Below are 17884 nucleotides of genomic sequence, written 5' to 3'. Positions count from 1 at the left end.
GGAAGGTGAGGAGCCGGGCCGGGCGGGGGGGGGGCGAGGGGTCGGGACGCACCGGGTGCCCCCACCCCGGTCCCAAAGGGTCTGGGCGGCCACCGGGGGCTCCTTCCGCCGTCTGGCGTTGAGGCCTGCGGGTCACGCAGGGCCTGGACGCGGTCACCTGCCCCTTCCGGTTGGGAGCCCAGGCCGGTGCTGGTGCCGTTACAGGCCCAAGGCCTCCGCAGCCCCCGCCTCTGTCGGCTTCTGGTGAAGGCCGCGATTAAAACATGGCGTTGCTGGCCTGCTCCCAGCCGTACGGCGTTGACAGAGTCCCTGCAGCCTCCGCTGGGGGAGGGAGGCTCTAGCAGCAGCCCCGGGAGCAGCCACCTGTGCGGGGGGGTTTCCCCTCTATGGGTGTGCAGCGGCCTGCTGGATCGAAAGGGGAGGATTCTCCCAACTCGGGAGAAAAAGGGAAGCAGGAAAGCCCCGGAAGATGTTCCTCCTCTCTACAGCGTTTGGTGTGGTGAGTAGGGTGGCAAGAGAGTGATTCACACCAACACCAAGCTTCAGTTCCCTTCCATAAGGTGATACAGGCCATTAATAAAAGTTTTTAGTATCAAACATGGTGGACTAGTAGCTGCACAAGAGAGACACCTTCTAAACCATACCCCGGCAGTGAAAAGACCATAGCTGTAAGGAAGAAATTTTTTTACTATGAGGGTGGTGAGGCACTGGAACAGGTTGCCCAGGGAAGTTGTGGATGCCCCATCCCTGGAGGTGTTCAAGGCCAGGCTGGATGGGGCTTGGAGCAACCTGCTCTGGTGGGAGGTGTCCCTGCCCATGGCAGGGAGGTTGGAACTGGATGATCTTTGAGGTCCCTTCCAACCCAAACCATTCTATGATTCTATGATGGTGAAAGCTTAATACAGGGTTGTGACTACAGCCAGATGATTTGCCAGTAGGACTGTTAAGGGTTAAGGAGCAACCCAGCACCAGCCTCAACGGAACAGAAGGTTTTTAAACTGCGCCTTCAGACAAGCTGCAAAGGGGACAAGTTGTGGGTGAAGCTCCTGTAGCTTGGCGAGCTTCCCACCGCAGTTTGAGGGCTGTTCCAACAACCACTGCAAACAGCAGAAGATGGAGCTCGTGGAACTACTGGTCCACAGAGCCCTTGCCAAGTTGGTGCTTAGTGACTAAGAGCTGACAAAGGGTACAGGATACTTTTCCAGTTTCTGACGTACTTTTGGACAAGGATTTGCTGCATCTGTGGTCTATGTACATAATAACCCCCAGGTGCTCTCTTCCAGAGGCTTGCTCAGTCTCCAATCTCTGCGCATTTCCTGAATCCACAACGCCTTTTGGTGAGAGTCCCACAGGTTTGCCACCCTGCTCCTGAGAAACACGGACTTCAGCTGCTAGAATGGAGACTTTGGCTTCGCCTCGCTGAGGCTGAGACCTAAAGGGAGTTCTTTTCATTCCCTGCCGCTTCCAACCAAGTGCTTTTATTAAAGACAGAGTAGCATTGGTCTGGAACAGGATACATCCAGTCAGCAGGTAACTCCCCAGTCACCAAACAGCTGAATTAACTTGAGATAGGCCAATACCTGCTCATCTTAGAGATTTTTCTGAAGCATATAATGGTCTTTGTGATGCTGGACTAGAGGGATGCCAGCTTTGACTCACTGTAATTTTTCCTCTAAAGGAACTGATAACAGTTATGGAAAATTAGAAGGTAGAGTTTTTAAAAACCATTAAAGTGCCTGAGTTACTTTTGCAAATCCTGACTAAGTAAGATACAAAAGGCAATTTGTCATTAGTGCGGGGTTAAGTCATCAGTGTGAAACAGACAAATTGTGTCCTTAAGACAGGTTTTAATGCATTTCAACTAACATCTGATTAATTCACACTTAATGATAATTGCAGATAAATGGAGGGCAAGCAGGAAGATGTACTGGCAGGTACTCTTAGCACTAATTTGAGAACTTGGCTATGAAGAAAAATCTAAGCTGAGGCGTACTGAAATTATCAATTAGGACGTGAGAACCTGGTGCTCACAGAGACCGAGAGGATGCTCGAAGCTTGGCCAAGAAATAGAGGACCCTCAGGTCCCGTTCAGGGATGCAGGCTGGAACAGATGCCTGCCACAAGTATGTCAGAAATGATTGAGGGGACAGGAACTCAGGCCTGGACCAGTGGCAGGCCCTTGGGACCGGGCCAGAAACGCACAGCGAAGGTTGTGGAAAGCACTGGGAACCCAACTGCGTGAGCGATGGTTTTATTCTGACTGCAGTGCCACAAAGCCACATCTCCGCATGCCGAACTCAGAGCTGCTCCTAACGGTGCTTCCCGGTACGATTGAAGCGCCTGTACAAGTACCGGATCCTCTTGTTGAGTTTGTGGTAGTCCTCTACAAACATCCGATCTCCCACCACCTGCTTCTTGCGGATGCACCTCTGCAGCTCGTTCCCCCGCCAGCCTCGCAGCCACTTGGGCCCCACGATGAGGTTCTTCGGGTGGATCTGGAAGTCGCCTGAGAACGGGAGGGCAGAGCAGAGAGGATGAAGCCTCGGAGGAGACCGTTCCTGGGGTGCCCAGCCCCAATTCCCAATTCCCTCCTGCTGCTGGAGGAGCCGCTCGCCCCCAGGTGGGTCCAGCCTCCCTCCCTCCCTCCCGCCCGGGGGCCACAGCGGGGGGAAATTCTTACCCAGGATCCCCACGTTGTCGTAGACCCCGAACAAGGCCCGTTTTTCCGTCCACCGATCCACCTGCTTGGGCTTCGGGGGCTCCTTGATGCGCATGGGCCGGGTGAGCCCCGCCAGGGGGGAGGAGAGCGGCACGGGGAGGCCGGGCCGCACGGGCCCCCAGCGCGCCTCACCGCCGCTAACGCTCCGCTCGGCCCGCAGCAGGGGCGCGGCCCAGCCCAGCAGGGCTCGCCCCACCGCCCGCACCAGCGCCGCCATTGGGGTGACCCCACGGGCGGTCCCCGCCACCGGGGGGGGAAAAGCCGTTCCGCCGGGCCCGGCCGCGCCCCTTCCGGTCGCTGTGGCCGCCGGGAAACGGAAAGACAAGCGGGCGACGGCGCGCTAACGGTCGGTCGAAGAGGGAAGGGGAGCCGGCCATTGGCTGAGGCGCTGCCGCGCGGCCGCGATGCTGGGCGCTGATAGGCCGGAGAGAGGGGGCGGGGCGAGCGCGGCCCGCGCGCGCTGTTTTGAGAACCCAGGCCTGAGGAGGAAGAGGAGGAGGAGGCGGCGGCGGCCTGTGCTGGGACCATGGCGTCGTCGTCGTCCTGGGAGTTCCACCTGCCCTTTGCTCCCGCCGATCTGCTGCAGGACGCCGGCCCTGGGCGCTACATGGTGCAGGAGGTGCTGACCGTCCGCGAGCTGCCACCCGCCCTCACAGGTAAGGCTCCCCACAACCCTCTCGGCCTCCTGGCCCGTTCTCACCGCCGGCTCACGGCCGTCCATCGCTCCGTGTTTCCCTGCAGCTTTCCGGACCGCCTTCCGGGTGCGGGGCGCGCTGGCAGTGCTGCAGCACTTCGACCCCATCTACAGCTTGCTCCAGTGAGTGCAGAGGGACGAGTGGGTGGAGGGTTTTGGGGAGGCTGGGGCTCCCGGGCCCTCAGGCCTCTCCCTGGTGGCGTTTACTCGTTGTTCTGACACTGTGTTTGCCTTGCAGCCACTTCCAGGCTGTGGGAGCTGCTGTCAAGGAGGATGCCCTGGAGCTGATGACACAGGGTGGGTATCTGTGGTTTCCAGCTGAAGTAGGAATAGTAGAGAGGTTGCTCTCCTCCGGCAGCTCAATGATGATATAAAGGCTAATGTGACTCGACCAGCTGGGTTGCACCCTCAGCCCATTCCAGTAATACAGGTCTGTAATCTTGGTGGGCAATGCAGAGCTGTGTGTGTTCGCTGTAAGGGCAGGCCGACAGAAAATCCCCTTCCCCGCGTCCCTGGAAAGTCCATCTTGGGGATGCCTCAGCTCTGAGCGAGTGTTTCTCTGAGCTGACAGGGGGCTGTGGGAATAGGATAAGACAGCGTTCCCAAGGCTTGGGTTGCGGCGGGCAGCCCGTGTTACAGCTGGTGAGATGTGAGCACACGTCTTTGGTAATCTGATGACTGCTCTAAGTCTCCAAAAGAGAGGATGGCCGAGGGGCCTGGCAAGGAGTGCTCATGGCTTTCTGCCTCTCTCCAGTGGTGTCCCAACATTCCAATGAACTTCCTGCCATCTTGGGTGATTCTGGACTGAGCCATGCAGACCGCACCGCACACCTCAACGCTCTCAAGATGAACTGCTATTTGCTGACTGGCCTGGTGGATGCGTTTGAAATGGAGGCCTGCAAGAGTGGTTTGTTGGAGGTCGATCCTGGTGGGAAGGTAGGTGAGGGGACTGGGGACGGGAAGGGGAATAAGATGATAAAAGTAGAAAACATATAAGCTTGCTGAACTCTGTAGCTATCAGATGTTATAGCTGGATTTATTTAAACATGGTGCCATCATAATGGAGAGTACTGGGATTTCTGTTAAACTGTACATGGAAAACAGACAAAGGGACAATATGTGTCTAAACATCTGCAGGGACTCAGATGCCCAGGCTTCTCTCTGTTTCAGTCTTCTGTGTCTGGCTGGTATTTTACTGGTGCCAGTAATTTCTCGAGTTCTCTTCTGTGGTCAAAGATGACGGTAACAGCCATTTGATGTGGGCATATAAGATTCTCTTACAGCTCACTGTATGTCTCTTAATGCTGTAGGATTTAACGATCATTTTCTTTTTTTGAGGGAAGCGTGGTGGTGGTGCTTTTTCTGTTGTTAAGCTGCTGATGTATTGTATCATGTCATCTCCTTTCTAGAACAAGAAGAACCGTACCAAGACCTCTCGATCCTTGTGGGAAGAGGAGAGGGAGCCGCTTTTACAGCTGCTTACGCGGCTGCTGCACCTGGATCTCCGTCAGCTTTGGGGTGGTTTGGTGGTGGAAGAAGAGTTTGTCAGGTATGGGATGAAGTGGATTTAGAATCATAGAATAGTTTGGATTGGAAGGTACCTTTAAAGGCCATCTAGTCCACCCCCCACTGCAACTGGTCCATGTCCTTCCTGTCCTGAGGGCTCCAGAGCTGGAGGCAGTACTCCAGGTGGGATCTCACCAGAGCAGAGGGGCAGAATCACCACCCTTGATGTGCTGGCTGCGCTGCTTTTGATGCAACTCAGGATACAATTTGCTTTCTGGGCTGCAAGTGCACATCTTCTGGGTCATGTCCAGTTTTTTATCCACCAGTACCCCCAAGTCCTTCTTGGCAGGGCTGCTCTCAATCCCTTCATCCCCCAGCCTGTATTGATACTGGGAGTTGCCGTGACCCAGGTGCAGGACCCTGCACTTGTATTTGTTGTACCTTATGAGGTTCACATGGGCCCACTTCTTGACCTTGTGCACGTCCCTTTGGATGGCATCCTGTCCCTTGGGCATGTCAACTGCACCACTCTTGGTGTTGTCAGCAAACTTGCTGAGAGTGCACTCGATCCCACTGTCTATGTAATTGATGAAGATATTGAACAGTCCTTGTCCCAATATGGACCCCAGAGGGATACCACTTGTCACTGATCTCCATTTAGATATTGTGCTGTTGAACACTACCCTCTGGATGTGGCCATCTGACTAATGTAGAGTGGGATGGGTGACTCCCTTTTCTGGAAGGGAGGGTTAAATATTAAATCTGCCAGTGATGCCGTGTTACAGCCCTCTGCAGGGTACAGATCACTGGGAAACTGAGGAAACTGTCCTGAGGCAAGTGCAATGTGTTTAGCAACTGCTTCCTTTCCTCCTCTAGGCCTTTCAAATTCAGATGTTGTTTGATCCGTTTTTTTAAGGATACTGGAGAATCTCTCTGGTTTGAGAGAAATGTCTGTCTAGTGCAGTGTGCTCGAATGATGTTGGTGCAAGTTGTGATACTGAGGTTGAGCATCTCTGTTCTGTGGCTTTAGCTTAATGACAGGAAGCTGCTACCGTATCCTGGAGAATTCAAATATCGGTTTTCAGAAGTACCGGGCCACACGGGAAGCTGTGACACATCTACTTGCTGCAGCTCTGGTTCACTATGATCACATGTTCAGTGAGTTCCTGCTCTTTTGCCTTCTTCCTGAAGCCATTCCCAGCTACTTTCCCTGACCTTTTTCTTTCCCCTCACGTGCAAAAGGTGCCACTCTGAAGATCACGCAGATGCTGCAGCACTTTGAACATGTAGCCTCAGTGTTCGCGCAGGCTGTGAGCCTCTGGGCTACAGAGTATGGTCTGAAAAGCCTGGTGGGCGAATTGCTAAGGTGAGAAAAACACCTTGAGGCTTGTCCTTGCATCCTGAGCAACCTGAGGCACCCCATTCCTTGTTTCATCTTTCTGTGCAGGGAAATTGGACACAAATGTCCACAGGATCTGGCTCGTGATTCTTCTGGAATCAAGGGTTATGCTACCTTTATAACTGACCTGGCTGAACGGATTCCAGCTCTGGTGCTATCTAACATAAGCGTTCTCCTGCCTCATTTGGATGGGGAGGTACATTTCCACAATATTACCTGTCGGGAGAAGTGAAGCAGTAGAGGTGCTGCTGTTTTTTTGTCCGAAAAAAGATCAGGTAGCCAAAACCACGCCCCTTGGAATAGGTTCTGCCCTTACCTAAAAGATGCAAAGGAAACAGAAACTATGATATCTACTCTCTTGTTGTCACTCCCAGATATCAGAGAACAGGAGACTGCTTACTGGTCCGAGATCCCAGCTGTTGTCCTTTGTCTTCAGTACTTAATGAGTTAACACTTTAATTATTTTACCTTTTCTTAAACTGAAGTGTTTCTCATATCAGTTCTTGGTTTCAGTGGACCTAGCTGAATAGCAGGGTTGGATTACTACGTCTTGCAGGCATAGCTGTGCTCCCCAAAGTTAAAGCCCAGGCTGGAGCCCTGACTTAGAAGGCCCAAACTCTGGGCCACCTTTCCCCTCAGTATATCAAGTCACAGAATTATCTAGGCTGGAAGAGACCCTTGGGATCATCGAGTCCAGCCATAAGTCGTGTCTTTTTCTCTGTTCCTGGTTAAACAACTCTTCTTTTTGCAGAGTTACCTGATGCGAAATGCCGTTCTGGCGGCTATGGCAGAAGTGCTGGTGCAAGTGCTGAACGGTGACCAGCTGGAGGAAGCTTCCCGTGGTACTCGGGACCAGTTCCTGAATATGCTGCAGGCCCACATCTGTGACATCAACGGCTTCGTGCGCAGCCGCGTGCTGCAGCTTTTCACTCGAATTGTTCAGTGCAAGGCAAGTCTGGGCTGGGGAAACGGCCTTGCCTCAGTCATCCCTTCCCCTCTTGTGTTCTCTAAGGGAGTTTGCATCTCCCTGCTTTCTGTTTGCAGAGACTAGAGTTTAAGAGAGGAAGGTGCTGTCCCTGTGAACTGTGGTGTCTGCAATTCCTTTTTCCTAAGAGACCAAAAATCCTAGGGGGAAGGGAACTGGGGAACAGAAATTAAATGTTGCTTTTTATTACTGGGACAGACTAGAAGGAAGAGTACGGTACACAAGCTCTTTTTGGAGATTGGCATGGGAGAACATCACCCTCGCTAGATGTACTAAGACTCAACTCAACAGGCCTCTGGATAACCTAATCTAAGTCCATGCTTTCGACAGATTGGACCAGAAGATGTTCAGAGGTTCCTTCAGACTTACAGTTTTAAATAAATCTATAGTCTGTGCTTTTTAGTACAGTTATATATCTGTGGTAAAATAACATTCCATGAGTCTCTAGGCTGTCCTGATAACTTTGTCCATGCTCTCTTGTGTGCTAGGCCCTGCCTTTGACTCAGTTTCAGTCTGTGGTATCGCTGGCTGTTGGACGTCTCAAAGACAAATCTGTGGTAGTAGTTAAAAATGCCATCCAGCTCCTGGCTGCGTTTTTGTCCAACAATCCCTTCTCCTGCAAGGTAATGTTGACTAATATGATGGGTGTGTTAGATGTCTGTTTACAGGCTGAATATCCCCAGTGTGCTACAGCCAGGGGGACAGCCTTTCTGTGTCTTGTGGGAGGGACGATGTAGCCTTTGACTCTGCAGGTGGTTTTCCCAAGTTTAGATCTTGCTTTCTTGCTTTTCTCTTCCCCAGCTTGGTGTAACTGGTAGGTATGCTGAAGGCCAGGGTGGTGTGTTTGATTGTGGGAAAACCTTGTAGTTTGATTTGAGTCTGTTGTGAGGCTTCTTTCCTTAGGATTAGAATTAGTCTTTTAGGGTATTCTGCACAGAGCTGCAGCTCTTTGTGTTTAGCTGCACCTTCTCCTAAGTTTCTGAGCCTTAGACTGGCAATCTATAGCTGTTCCCACTCTAGGATGATGGCCAGTCTATTATTCCAGTTTTCAAACCCAGGGTTAATTGAGGGGCTTGACAGCTTAAAGCAAGGAGTGGAAGATAAAGAATTTCATCATTTCAGAAAAAGGAGGATGAGTGATGTTGATGTTCTTCTCTTCCTGGCATCTTCAGTTAAGCTGTACTGACTTAGCCGAGCCACTGAAAAAAGAGGTGCAGAAGCTGCAAGAAATGAGGGACCGTGGCAGATCCACAGCAGGTGATTTCCCTTCTTTCTCTATCCCCTTCCCAGGCATACCAGGGCTTGCTTTTCCTCATCCTAAATTTGCTACCAGGCTGTGGTGGCTTTTGTCTCAGATCTTACAGTGACACCAGATAACTGGGATTAAACTCAAAACGGTTTTTCATACAGTGGTGTTACGGACACTCATACAGTCCTTTTATATCTAGATCAACAGTCCGTTTAGCTAAATAGGTATTTTCAGTTCTTATCCTGAAAATACCTATGGACACCCTCCTAGGTTTCCATTTTCAATCATTCAAGGACTGCTTGAGCCATAATTTTGGTCAGATATTAATTTAAATTGATTAGCCTTGAACCTGGTGCTGCCTACAAAGTAATAAATAGCAAATGATGGTGTTCTCTTACATGTCCTTTTTTTGTTTGTTTGTTTGGTGTTTTTTTTACCGTCTGGTTTCTGTTTTTCATGCCAAAAAGTTCTTGACTATTCTTTGTGCTGTCTGATTGAAATCAGCAATGGAAGTAGTGGAATGGTGCCCACCTGTGGTGGCTGGGGGGGGTGGGATGGAAATAGAATTTCTAAGTTCCGTATGATTTTTCCTACCCATTCAGGGTGTCATTTGAGTCTCTAGTCTCCGTTCCTTCTGTTTTGTTTAATAGCTCCAGTGATCACCCCAGAGGAAGAGTGGGAAGCAATGCTGCCAGAAGTTAGGGCTGCCACACAGCAGCTCTTTCAGCCACTGCAGGAAGGGGAAGAGGAGGTGCTGGACATTGAGGAAACGGTGGAGAGTACAACAGAGCAAATCACTGGGCTGCTGAGGAAGCTGAATTACAAGTAAGAAGGCTTTGAAGTTTGAGAGAATGTTTATCCCAAGAGATGTGTCAATCTCTAGTTCTCTGAGGTTTGGGCTCCAGGATAGAGGGATGATTTCTAGTAACATCACTCCTTAGGAAAAGATTGACATGGGCACCTAGTGCAAGATGTTGGCAGGAGTTGCCTTCCCAGTTGTTTAGGGCAAAGTTGGATGGTTTCCCTTGTGTCCCACCCTAACGGGTTGCTGATGCTCTTCTCTTGGGCAATGTCACTGTCCAGGAGCGCAGCCCGCCTTACGCAGAAGGCCCTGTGTCGCTTCCAGGGGAAGGAGCCCTTCAGCGGCCCGACGGAGGAAAATGAGGAGGCAACAATCTTGGGTGTTCTGAAGAGACTTTACACAGGTAACTATTTCAGATCGCTCTGTCTCTTCTCTAAGTCCAAGCTGATGCCAGAGCTAGACCAAAACCCTCTGGATTGCCCTATCCCTTCCTCTGACCTGTGTGGCTCACTCTGTGTGTACTTTACAGCTCATAGAGCTGCACCATCTCTGAATTATTTGCTCATCTAGGGGCCTGACATCTTGGCTGGATCACAGTAGTCTTATTGTTTAATTTCTGGTTAGAATAGCTCCATGTTCCCACTAGAAGTGCATTTCTAATGCTTTAACTCACATAGTGTCCGCTGAGGGGAGCAAAGCCAGTGTTATCCACTCAAAGTCTTCTGTCCTCTTTGAGTTTGTCAGGAGTTCTGCTTCCTGAACAGGTGGTGGCACATAATGCTCACCCTTAGCAGCCTTGACCGAGTGTCTGATTTAAACAAAGTCTTGCTTATCTGGGGCTCAAGCCTTTTGGGCATATTTTTAAGACTTTACATGCTTTGTCTTTGGTGTTTGTTTCAAAATAAGGTTTCCTAGCCAATCCCCTTAAGCTCATTTCTATCAAAAGGCTACCGTCTAAATAATTTAATCTTCTTAACTTTGTCAACTCTCCACACTTGCACAAACTTTGCTAGAGAGTGGTAGTGTTTGCTGCCTTCCTGTTCTGCCTGGATTCCCCTTTAAGGCCTCATCCATCTTTGGGGAGCCCTTCAGCATTCCGGTGGTGTTTACCCCAACCGGACCATGCCTTTCTCCACCCCTTGGTATTAAGTTGGCATTTCTGTGGTGCATCACGTTGTAACTAGAACTTGTTCTACGGCATGTTGAGATTTTTGTCTTCATAGCTAAGTCTGTTGGGAGAATTTGGATTTTTGTGGAAGTCTAGCTCTTTGAAGGTGCCACTATGGAGCGGAGAGAAGGGTTAAAATGCCCTGAACCGTGCTTGTTTCTCTTGTACCCTTAATGCTGTTCTCAAACAAGTGTTGGTGCTGTGCAGGTTCATGCCCAGGTGAGAACAGTGAAGATCCTCCACGTGGCAACAGTAGTCTCAATACTGAAGAAGTTGTACCAGAAGAGCAGCCTCAGACAGAGCTGGTCAAACAGCAGATGTTGGTGCAGTACCTGCAAGATGCTTACGACTTCTCGGTGAAAATCACAGAAGCCCTGAGCCTGATCAGCAAGATGATGTATGAAAACTCTGTCTCAGGTGCGTGAAATACCCATAGTGCCTTTCTCCTCCATTCAGCATTTCCAGATCTTTCTCCTTGCTGAAGTGGAGATACGGGAGTGGTGGAGCTCCAGGGGCAAGAGGAAAAGGTTGGAGGAGCTGTTCCTCACTGAGCAGATGTCACAGGCACTTCTAGGATACTGGAACAGCAAGTGCCATCTAAATGGGTGTCATGAAGAGGTTGTGGTGGGGCATGAATGGGCTTTTTAGGAATCCATTTTTTAAATATGAAGATGGAAAATGGTTTTTAAAAGCCAGGTGACGAAAACGACTTAATTTATGGAGGCTCCCCCCATCCTGTGGAAGGGGATGTATGTTCACCATCTCAGCCAAGTAAGCACGACCAGTGAAGCTGGGTTCTGTTACCTGCTTAGTGCCCTGATGCAGCTTCAGGTGTTCTACTGGCCACAAGAGGGGAACTCAGCAGCTTGTCTTATCCACCTTGTCCTTCCTTAAACTTTACTCTGTAGCTAAAAGTAATCCTGATCCACAGGTTCCATGGCCTGGGCCTTTTCCCTGCTGTAGTGAAAGGTGGTTGGAGAGTAATTCAACTATTCATATTTAACATTAGAACTACTGTAACCAGTGATACCATTTTTAAGTGCTGGTCCTGAATCAGTGCCCCCAGGGGAGCTGGGGCACAGCTCCCTCCTCTCCCATCCTGCCTGGCAGATCCATTTGCCAACTGCTCCTGGGGTTCTGAGGGAAGGATGGGCACAACACCACCCTAGCTTCATGCAGGTGCTTCTGAGGCTTCACCTGTATTGAGCAGGGTTTGGATGTCATTAGCTCTTTGCACATAGAAAAACAAACTCCAGAGTTCTGTGTCTTTACAGGTCATGTGAAGTTCAAGGCTGACAGGGTGCCCTTCACCTGGTACTTAAACATCGGGGGGTTTGGTTTATTTATTTTTAAGGCTGTGCAGATTTTACTAACTTTCCACCTCCCTTTTGTCCTGTGCTGTGGTGTAAGTTGGGTGTTTGGTCTGCCAGACATTTTGAGACATTGTCTCCATTTGGAGACAGTATGCTGCTGAGGGAGGGTGCTGATGGACGTTTGTGCTCAGATTTAGAGTTTTTTAATTAAATATTTAAGATTTCAAGATTTAATTTAATTTTTTTCTGTTGCAAATATATATCTTCTGCTGTGACAGGAAACAGGGAAAGCATACCAGCTTGTCTAGATACAAATACGTGTCTGACAGGGGATCTTTATCAGATCTTTATTCAGATTTCTAAGTTGGGGCTTATACTGGTGTAAGCTCCCACTTACCCAGAGGTCAGACTCTGTGAACTGTTCATTGTACAGTCCCTCTAATCATTGCTACAGCTCTCTGTGAATGCTCTCCAACTTAAAGTTTTTTCTTGTCTCACGAGCAGAAGGCTGGACAGTATATTTCAGGAGTAGTTAAGCTGGAATCAGATACATTATTCCTTACCCCATTTATACATCAAATAGCTTAGTTATTCTGGGTACAGCATTGCACTGGGACTTAATGTTCAGCTGCTTTTATCTGCTGTGACCATAAGATCATTTTTTTTTCCAAAGCTACCGTTTCCTTGAAGAGAATTTTGTTCTTTCTCAGACGTGGCCTCTCTGCTCTTCTCCTAAATGTATCACATTTACATTTAGCTGTAATATTTTTAATTTGTGCCTGTCTCCTCCAGGATATCTATGTCTTTCTGACTTGAGCCCTCTGCAGACAGTAGCAGTGATCTTAGATGATCGTAGGGCTCGCTGTGAGAGCAGTAGGCCCATGAATCTGTTTTAGTGCTCTCTCTAATGGGGATTAGGAAGGAACTGCACTAACACAACTGTTCTCTCTGCAGTGGTGCAGGAAGCCATTGAGTTCTTTGTGACGGTCTCGCAGTTTGGGGTGCCCCAGGCGCTGCTTGGAGTCCGCAGGATGCTTCCCCTCATATGGTCAAAAGAACCTGGTATCAAGGAGGCTGTGCTGAACGCCTACAGGCAGCTCTATCTGAGCCCCAGTGGGGATTCAGAGAGGTATGGGTCTTCCTAACTAGAAGGGGGGTTTCTCTTTCCTCTCCCCAGTTTCTTCTTTCAGGGAGCTGTTGGGAATGGGGTATGGACAGGAAGATAAATAAAGTTGCCATGTTTCATGCTGAGCTGAAACATAAGGTTCATGTCCACTAGTAAAGATGCTTTCTCTTTGAGCTGTTAATAACACTTGTGCAGTTTTAAGATGTTTTTATATAGATCTGACTATAGTAATCTTCCTGTGGAACGTACTGCTGAGCTTCTGCTTTTGGTTTGCCATGGTGTTCATGTGTATGAAATTAATACAGCAAAGCTCCATAGGTGAGACCTTATGGAAGGAGAAGCTGAGAATTACTTTTAAATGAAACTGTTATCAGGCACTCATGTTTAACATAGTCATAAATTCCACTCTCATCCAAAGCTCTGCACCAAGATACATGTGCCCAAATGATCTGGGTAGGGTCCTTATGTGATAGGGAACAAGGGGTGTCAGTTATGAATGTTGTCATGTGGGTGAGGTTCTTGATTGGCAACAATGAACTGATTGTTTGGATGGCTATTTCAACCCCTTTGGGAGTCAGCTGTTGTTATGGGGTTATCCCTTGTCTAAGTGTCTTGCACATTTCGCCCTCGGCAAGCAAAGGTGTTGTTTAATTTGTGCCTGTCTCCTCCAGGATATCTATGTCTTTCTGACTTGAGCCCTCTGCAGACAGTAGCAGTGATCTTAGATGATCGTAGGGCTCGCTGTGAGAGCAGTAGGCCCATGAATCTGTTTTAGTGCTCTCTCTAATGGGGATTAGGAAGGAACTGCACTAACACAACTGTTCTCTCTGCAGTGGTGCAGGAAGCCATTGAGTTCTTTGTGACGGTCTCGCAGTTTGGTGTGCCCCAGGCGCTGCTTGGAGTCCGCAGGATGCTTCCCCTCATATGGTCAAAAGAACCTGGTATCAAGGAGGCTGTGCTGAACGCCTACAGGCAGCTCTATCTGAGCCCCAGTGGGGATTCAGAGAGGTATGGGTCTTCCTAACTAGAAGGGGGGTTTCTCTTTCCTCTCCCCAGTTTCTTCTTTCAGGGAGTTGTTGGGAATGGGGTATGGACAGGAAGATAAATAAAGTTGCCATGTTTCATGCTGAGCTGAAACATAAGGTTCATGTCCACTAGTAAAGATGCTCTCTCTTTGAGCTGTTAATAACACTTGTGTAGTTTTAAGATGTTTTTATATAGATCTGACTATAGCAATCTTCTTGTGGAACATACTGCTGAGCTTCTGCTTTTGGTTTGCCGTGGTGTTCATGTGTATGAAATTAATACAGCAAAGCTCCATAGGTGAGACCTTATGGAAGGAGAAGCTGAGAATTACTTTTAAATGAAACTGTTATCAGGCACTCATGTTTAACATGGTCATAAATTCCACTCTCATCCAAAGCTCTGCACCAAGATACATGTGCCCAAATGATCTGGGTAGGGTCCTTATGTGATAGGGAACAAGGGGTGTCAGTTATGAATGTTGTCATGTGGGTGAGGTTCTTGATTGGCAACAATGAACTGATTGTTTGGATGCCTATTTCAACCCCTTTGGGAGTCAGCTGTTGTTATGGGGTTATCCCTTGTCTAAGTGTCTTGCACATTTCGCCCTCGGCAAGCAAAGGTGTTGTCCAATGTCTGTTCCCTCGTGTTGGATTTCTTATGGCTGTAGTTGTTCATTCTGTTGGGATAATAAGAGTAATGATACCAAGGGGGGGGTCTGAATTTAGAGCTATCTTTTTCTTACCAGAGCTCAGGTTTTTTGCTGACAAGTCATGCATACTGTGGCCTTATCTGAGTGTAGGCATTCAGCTTCTCATGAAAACAACACATTCCTCAGTGTTTACTGGTTTCTTACTGTCGGTTGTGTCCTTGATTTTTCAATATACACCATTTCTTTATCACTCACACTATACAAGGTTAGTTGTTATTATTACGTTTGGGTGCTTTCACACACATTTCTATTTGTATTTCGTTCAGACCAATCTTAAATCTTTCTGCAACAAATCTCTATGCATGGCAGATGAGGGAATGTTAATGGGGTCTTTGTTGCTTTATTAAGGATTTGAGGGTTCTTCCCCCAGTTGAAGGGGGAAGAACCCCCAAATTCTTGTTTCTTCCACACTAGAGAGGAGCCTTGTCTCCTCTCTACTGTGGCACTTGTCAATCCTGTTGGATACACGTGTGCCAAGATATGTGTGATCCCTGGTGAGATGCACCATAACTCACCCTCATTTGTAGCATCAGGGCAATAAAAAGTGTGCACTGCTTCTTATTTCTTCTTGATAGCATTGCCTGGGGATTAATCTCCTGCAGCTTGAGCTCTGGACTTATTTGTTCGTAGAGAGATTTTCGGTTTCTTATGCTCTAGTACTTTAACTTGTGGTTGAGAGCAAACTGGGGAATAGCTGATGAGTGCCTTTTGTTGGGTCTTTGAGTGCCAGGAGGAGCAGCAGTGCACAAGGGCCCACGTCATGCTCATTGGCACTTGAGCTGGGTGACTTGGAGAACTCCAGCTTGTGGAGGGGGAAGTTTTCCTGTCCCCAGGGATCAGCTCTGTTATCTAATAGATGTCCTCAGATCTCTGAATAGGAGATTAATTGTCACAGTTGCTCTTTCTTTACCTTTTAATTTTTTAAAATTATTTTATTTTATTTTCCTCCAAAGGGCCAGGGCCCAGAACCTGGTGCATTCTCTCTCGCTCATCATGGTGGATGCATCACTAGGAACGATACAGTGCTTAGAAGAAATAGTGAGTACTTGCCTTGCCTGGGTTTGGATTATATTTGTACTTTTAGATGTCTGTTCTATTAAAATGGTAGTCATTGCAGTTAATGCCTTTGTTAGTTTGAAGTCCACCCTCCTCTGCCTCTCCCTACTTGTTTTATTGCATTTCTATTCCAGATCTCGGAGTTTGTGCAGAAAGATGAAATAAAGCCTGCTGTGATCCAGCTGCTTTGGGAGCGATTCACAGAAAAATCTCAGTGCTCGTCACTAGAACGACGTGCTGCTGTGATGCTGCTGGGGATGATGGCACGGTGAGCCCAGGGCCTGGTCTAATCCTGTGGGTGGGAGGATGTACAGGGAGTTGATTTTTATTGAAGAATTGCGGGTGCTACATCAGCTAACACTTTGTTCTGCAGTTTCAAAATTCCAGGCCCAGGTAACGAAGCCTGGAATTAAACATAGTTGTGGTGGGTCCCACCAGCATGGTCTCTGAACACTTTACAACATTGCTTTCTATATGTTCTGAATGTCCATCCCTTCTCAGGGTTTGCCACGTCGCAGCTCTGCAGCCTTGTCTGTGTTTGGGTAATAACATTGAGAAGCTGCTGAGTAGAGATGTCTGGGTCTTTAGCAGGGAGGGAGATGAATCTACTTCCCTTTCTGGGGCCAAAAAGATTAATTGCACTATAAGGCTTTCATTTCCTCGGTTTCTCAGCCCAGTAACCCTTTGGCATTTAGCTTATCTGCTGATTTCTTCTTGTTCTTCAGTCCTTCATCTGTCAAAAATAGGCCTGCACAATGATGATCTTGAAATTTTTGGCTCTAGAGTTGGAGCCATTTCTGGAGCATACAGCCAATTCTGCAATTTGAGTATTAGATATTCCTTCCAAGGTATTTTTACCACCCCATCCCATGTGCTTGCGGCAGAATTGTGGACATGATCTCAAAATTAATATCCTTCCCTGTAATTGTGGGTTTTAAACAAAACTGTAAGTTTCTGGGGTATCCCATGAGATCCTGTGTTGAGTCCATGGGTGTGTGAAGTAACAACAACGTTGCCTGATACTTCTTTTGTCCTGTAGATGCCCGTTGTAAACTTTGTAGATTCTCTTTGTACATTAGATTCTGGTCTTGCCTTCTTCACCCAGTTAATTGTATATTCCTCAGATCAGGCTTGACCTGTTCAAAGGTAGAAAGGAGGGGGAGATGGGGAAATGGGTTTGGGGGTTTTTTGTGTTGTGTTGTTTCCTACAGTAGGAGTGTCACGTCTCACTAGTCCTGAGCTGTTGGACTCTTCTGTTTTGGATGGCTCTTTTAAGTCTTTTTGTGTCTTGCTCTTTTAAGTTTTGCTCCCTTATGATAAGAATGAAGAGTCAAGAATCTTCTTTCTTTACAAAGAGAGAGTAAGCTCAGTGTTGTTTCCTTTGGAGAACGTCATCTCTTAATGGAGTATAGGCTATACTGGCTTCTGTGGAATATTGCTTGCTGCTTCTATAGCTATATTGGATGCATATAGCATTGGATGGATTATTTTCCCCCCCCCCCTCTTACTCAAATCACTGCCTTCCACGAGGCACAAGCAGTATTTCTCTTAGTTATTGATATTTCTATAAACTTTGAGCAGCAACTCGTGTAATACCCCCATCCCTTCCATCCCACAGAGGGAAGCCAGAGATTATAGGTAGCAACCTGGATGTCTTGGTGACAGTAGGATTGTCTGAGAAAGCGTGTGAAGACTATCGCCTGGCTCAAGAAGTATGCAATGCCATCTCCAAACTTGCCAGTAAGCCTAAGGTAAGACTCTTAGCTTGCTGTTGAGGTCATCCAGAAACACAGTTATTGGATGCATATAGCATTGGATGGATTATTCCCCCCCACCACCCCCCTTACTCAAATCACTGCCTTCCACGAGGCACAGGCAGTATTTCTCTTAGTTATTGATATTTCTATAAACTTTGAGCAGCAACTCATGTAATACCCCCATCCCTTCCATCCCACAGAGGGAAGCCAGAGATTATAGGTAGCAACCTGGATGTCTTGGTGACAGTAGGATTGTCAGAGAAAGCGTGTGAAGACTATCGCCTGGCTCAAGAAGTATGCAATGCCATCTCCAAACTTGCCAGTAAGCCTAAGGTAAGACTCTTAGCTTGCTGTTGAGGTCATCCAGAAACACAG

General features: G+C 48.2%; 2 protein-coding genes and 1 long non-coding RNA gene across 3 annotated transcripts in view; 2 read left to right on the top strand and 1 right to left on the bottom strand.

The window, feature by feature from the left end:
• Positions 1-162: 162 nt before the first annotated feature.
• On the top strand, positions 163-2098 carry LOC106896908. Its single transcript, XR_001413686.1, has 3 exons — positions 163-499; positions 1284-1530; positions 1900-2098. It is a non-coding gene; the product is annotated as an uncharacterized LOC106896908 (long non-coding RNA).
• A 137-nt stretch (positions 2099-2235) lies between these two features.
• Positions 2236-3025, bottom strand: MRPL51 (mitochondrial ribosomal protein L51). Its single transcript, XM_014957204.1, has 2 exons — positions 2681-3025; positions 2236-2506 (listed from the first exon to the last, which is right to left on the bottom strand). The coding sequence occupies exons 1-2, from the start codon at positions 2934-2936 to the stop codon at positions 2310-2312; spliced, it is 453 nt and encodes a 150-aa protein (XP_014812690.1). The 5' UTR covers positions 2937-3025; the 3' UTR covers positions 2236-2309.
• A 21-nt stretch (positions 3026-3046) lies between these two features.
• NCAPD2 (non-SMC condensin I complex subunit D2) overlaps positions 3047-17884 on the top strand; it is a 27842-nt gene continuing 13004 nt past the window's right edge. Inside the window, exons 1-18 of the mRNA XM_014957207.1 lie at positions 3047-3375; positions 3461-3536; positions 3652-3710; positions 4168-4349; positions 4823-4962; positions 5950-6077; positions 6162-6285; positions 6367-6514; positions 7070-7267; positions 7792-7926; positions 8476-8560; positions 9203-9377; positions 9636-9757; positions 10730-10939; positions 12790-12964; positions 15650-15734; positions 15887-16020; positions 17371-17503. Of these exons, the coding sequence (XP_014812693.1) occupies positions 3246-3375; positions 3461-3536; positions 3652-3710; positions 4168-4349; positions 4823-4962; positions 5950-6077; positions 6162-6285; positions 6367-6514; positions 7070-7267; positions 7792-7926; positions 8476-8560; positions 9203-9377; positions 9636-9757; positions 10730-10939; positions 12790-12964; positions 15650-15734; positions 15887-16020; positions 17371-17503 (2439 nt within the window). The 5' untranslated portion in view covers positions 3047-3245. The remainder of the gene's footprint in view (positions 3376-3460; positions 3537-3651; positions 3711-4167; positions 4350-4822; positions 4963-5949; positions 6078-6161; positions 6286-6366; positions 6515-7069; positions 7268-7791; positions 7927-8475; positions 8561-9202; positions 9378-9635; positions 9758-10729; positions 10940-12789; positions 12965-15649; positions 15735-15886; positions 16021-17370; positions 17504-17884) is intronic.

The sequence above is a fragment of the Calidris pugnax genome, unplaced genomic scaffold (assembly GCF_001431845.1).
Source record: "Calidris pugnax isolate Ruff unplaced genomic scaffold, ASM143184v1 scaffold225, whole genome shotgun sequence".
NCBI classification, from domain to species: Eukaryota; Metazoa; Chordata; class Aves; order Charadriiformes; family Scolopacidae; genus Calidris; species Calidris pugnax.
The sequence above is the reverse complement of the archived record's forward strand: the minus strand, read 5'-3'. Positions and strand labels throughout refer to the sequence as shown.

Coding starts and splice junctions, on each gene's coding strand:
- MRPL51 (XM_014957204.1), bottom strand. CDS start 2,936: ATGGCGGCGCTGGTGCGGGCGGTGGGGCGAGCCCTGCTGGGCTGGGCC. Junction 2,507..2,680: donor CGACAACGTGGGGATCCTGG/GTAAGAATTTCC, acceptor TCCCGTTCTCAG/GCGACTTCCAGATCCACCCG.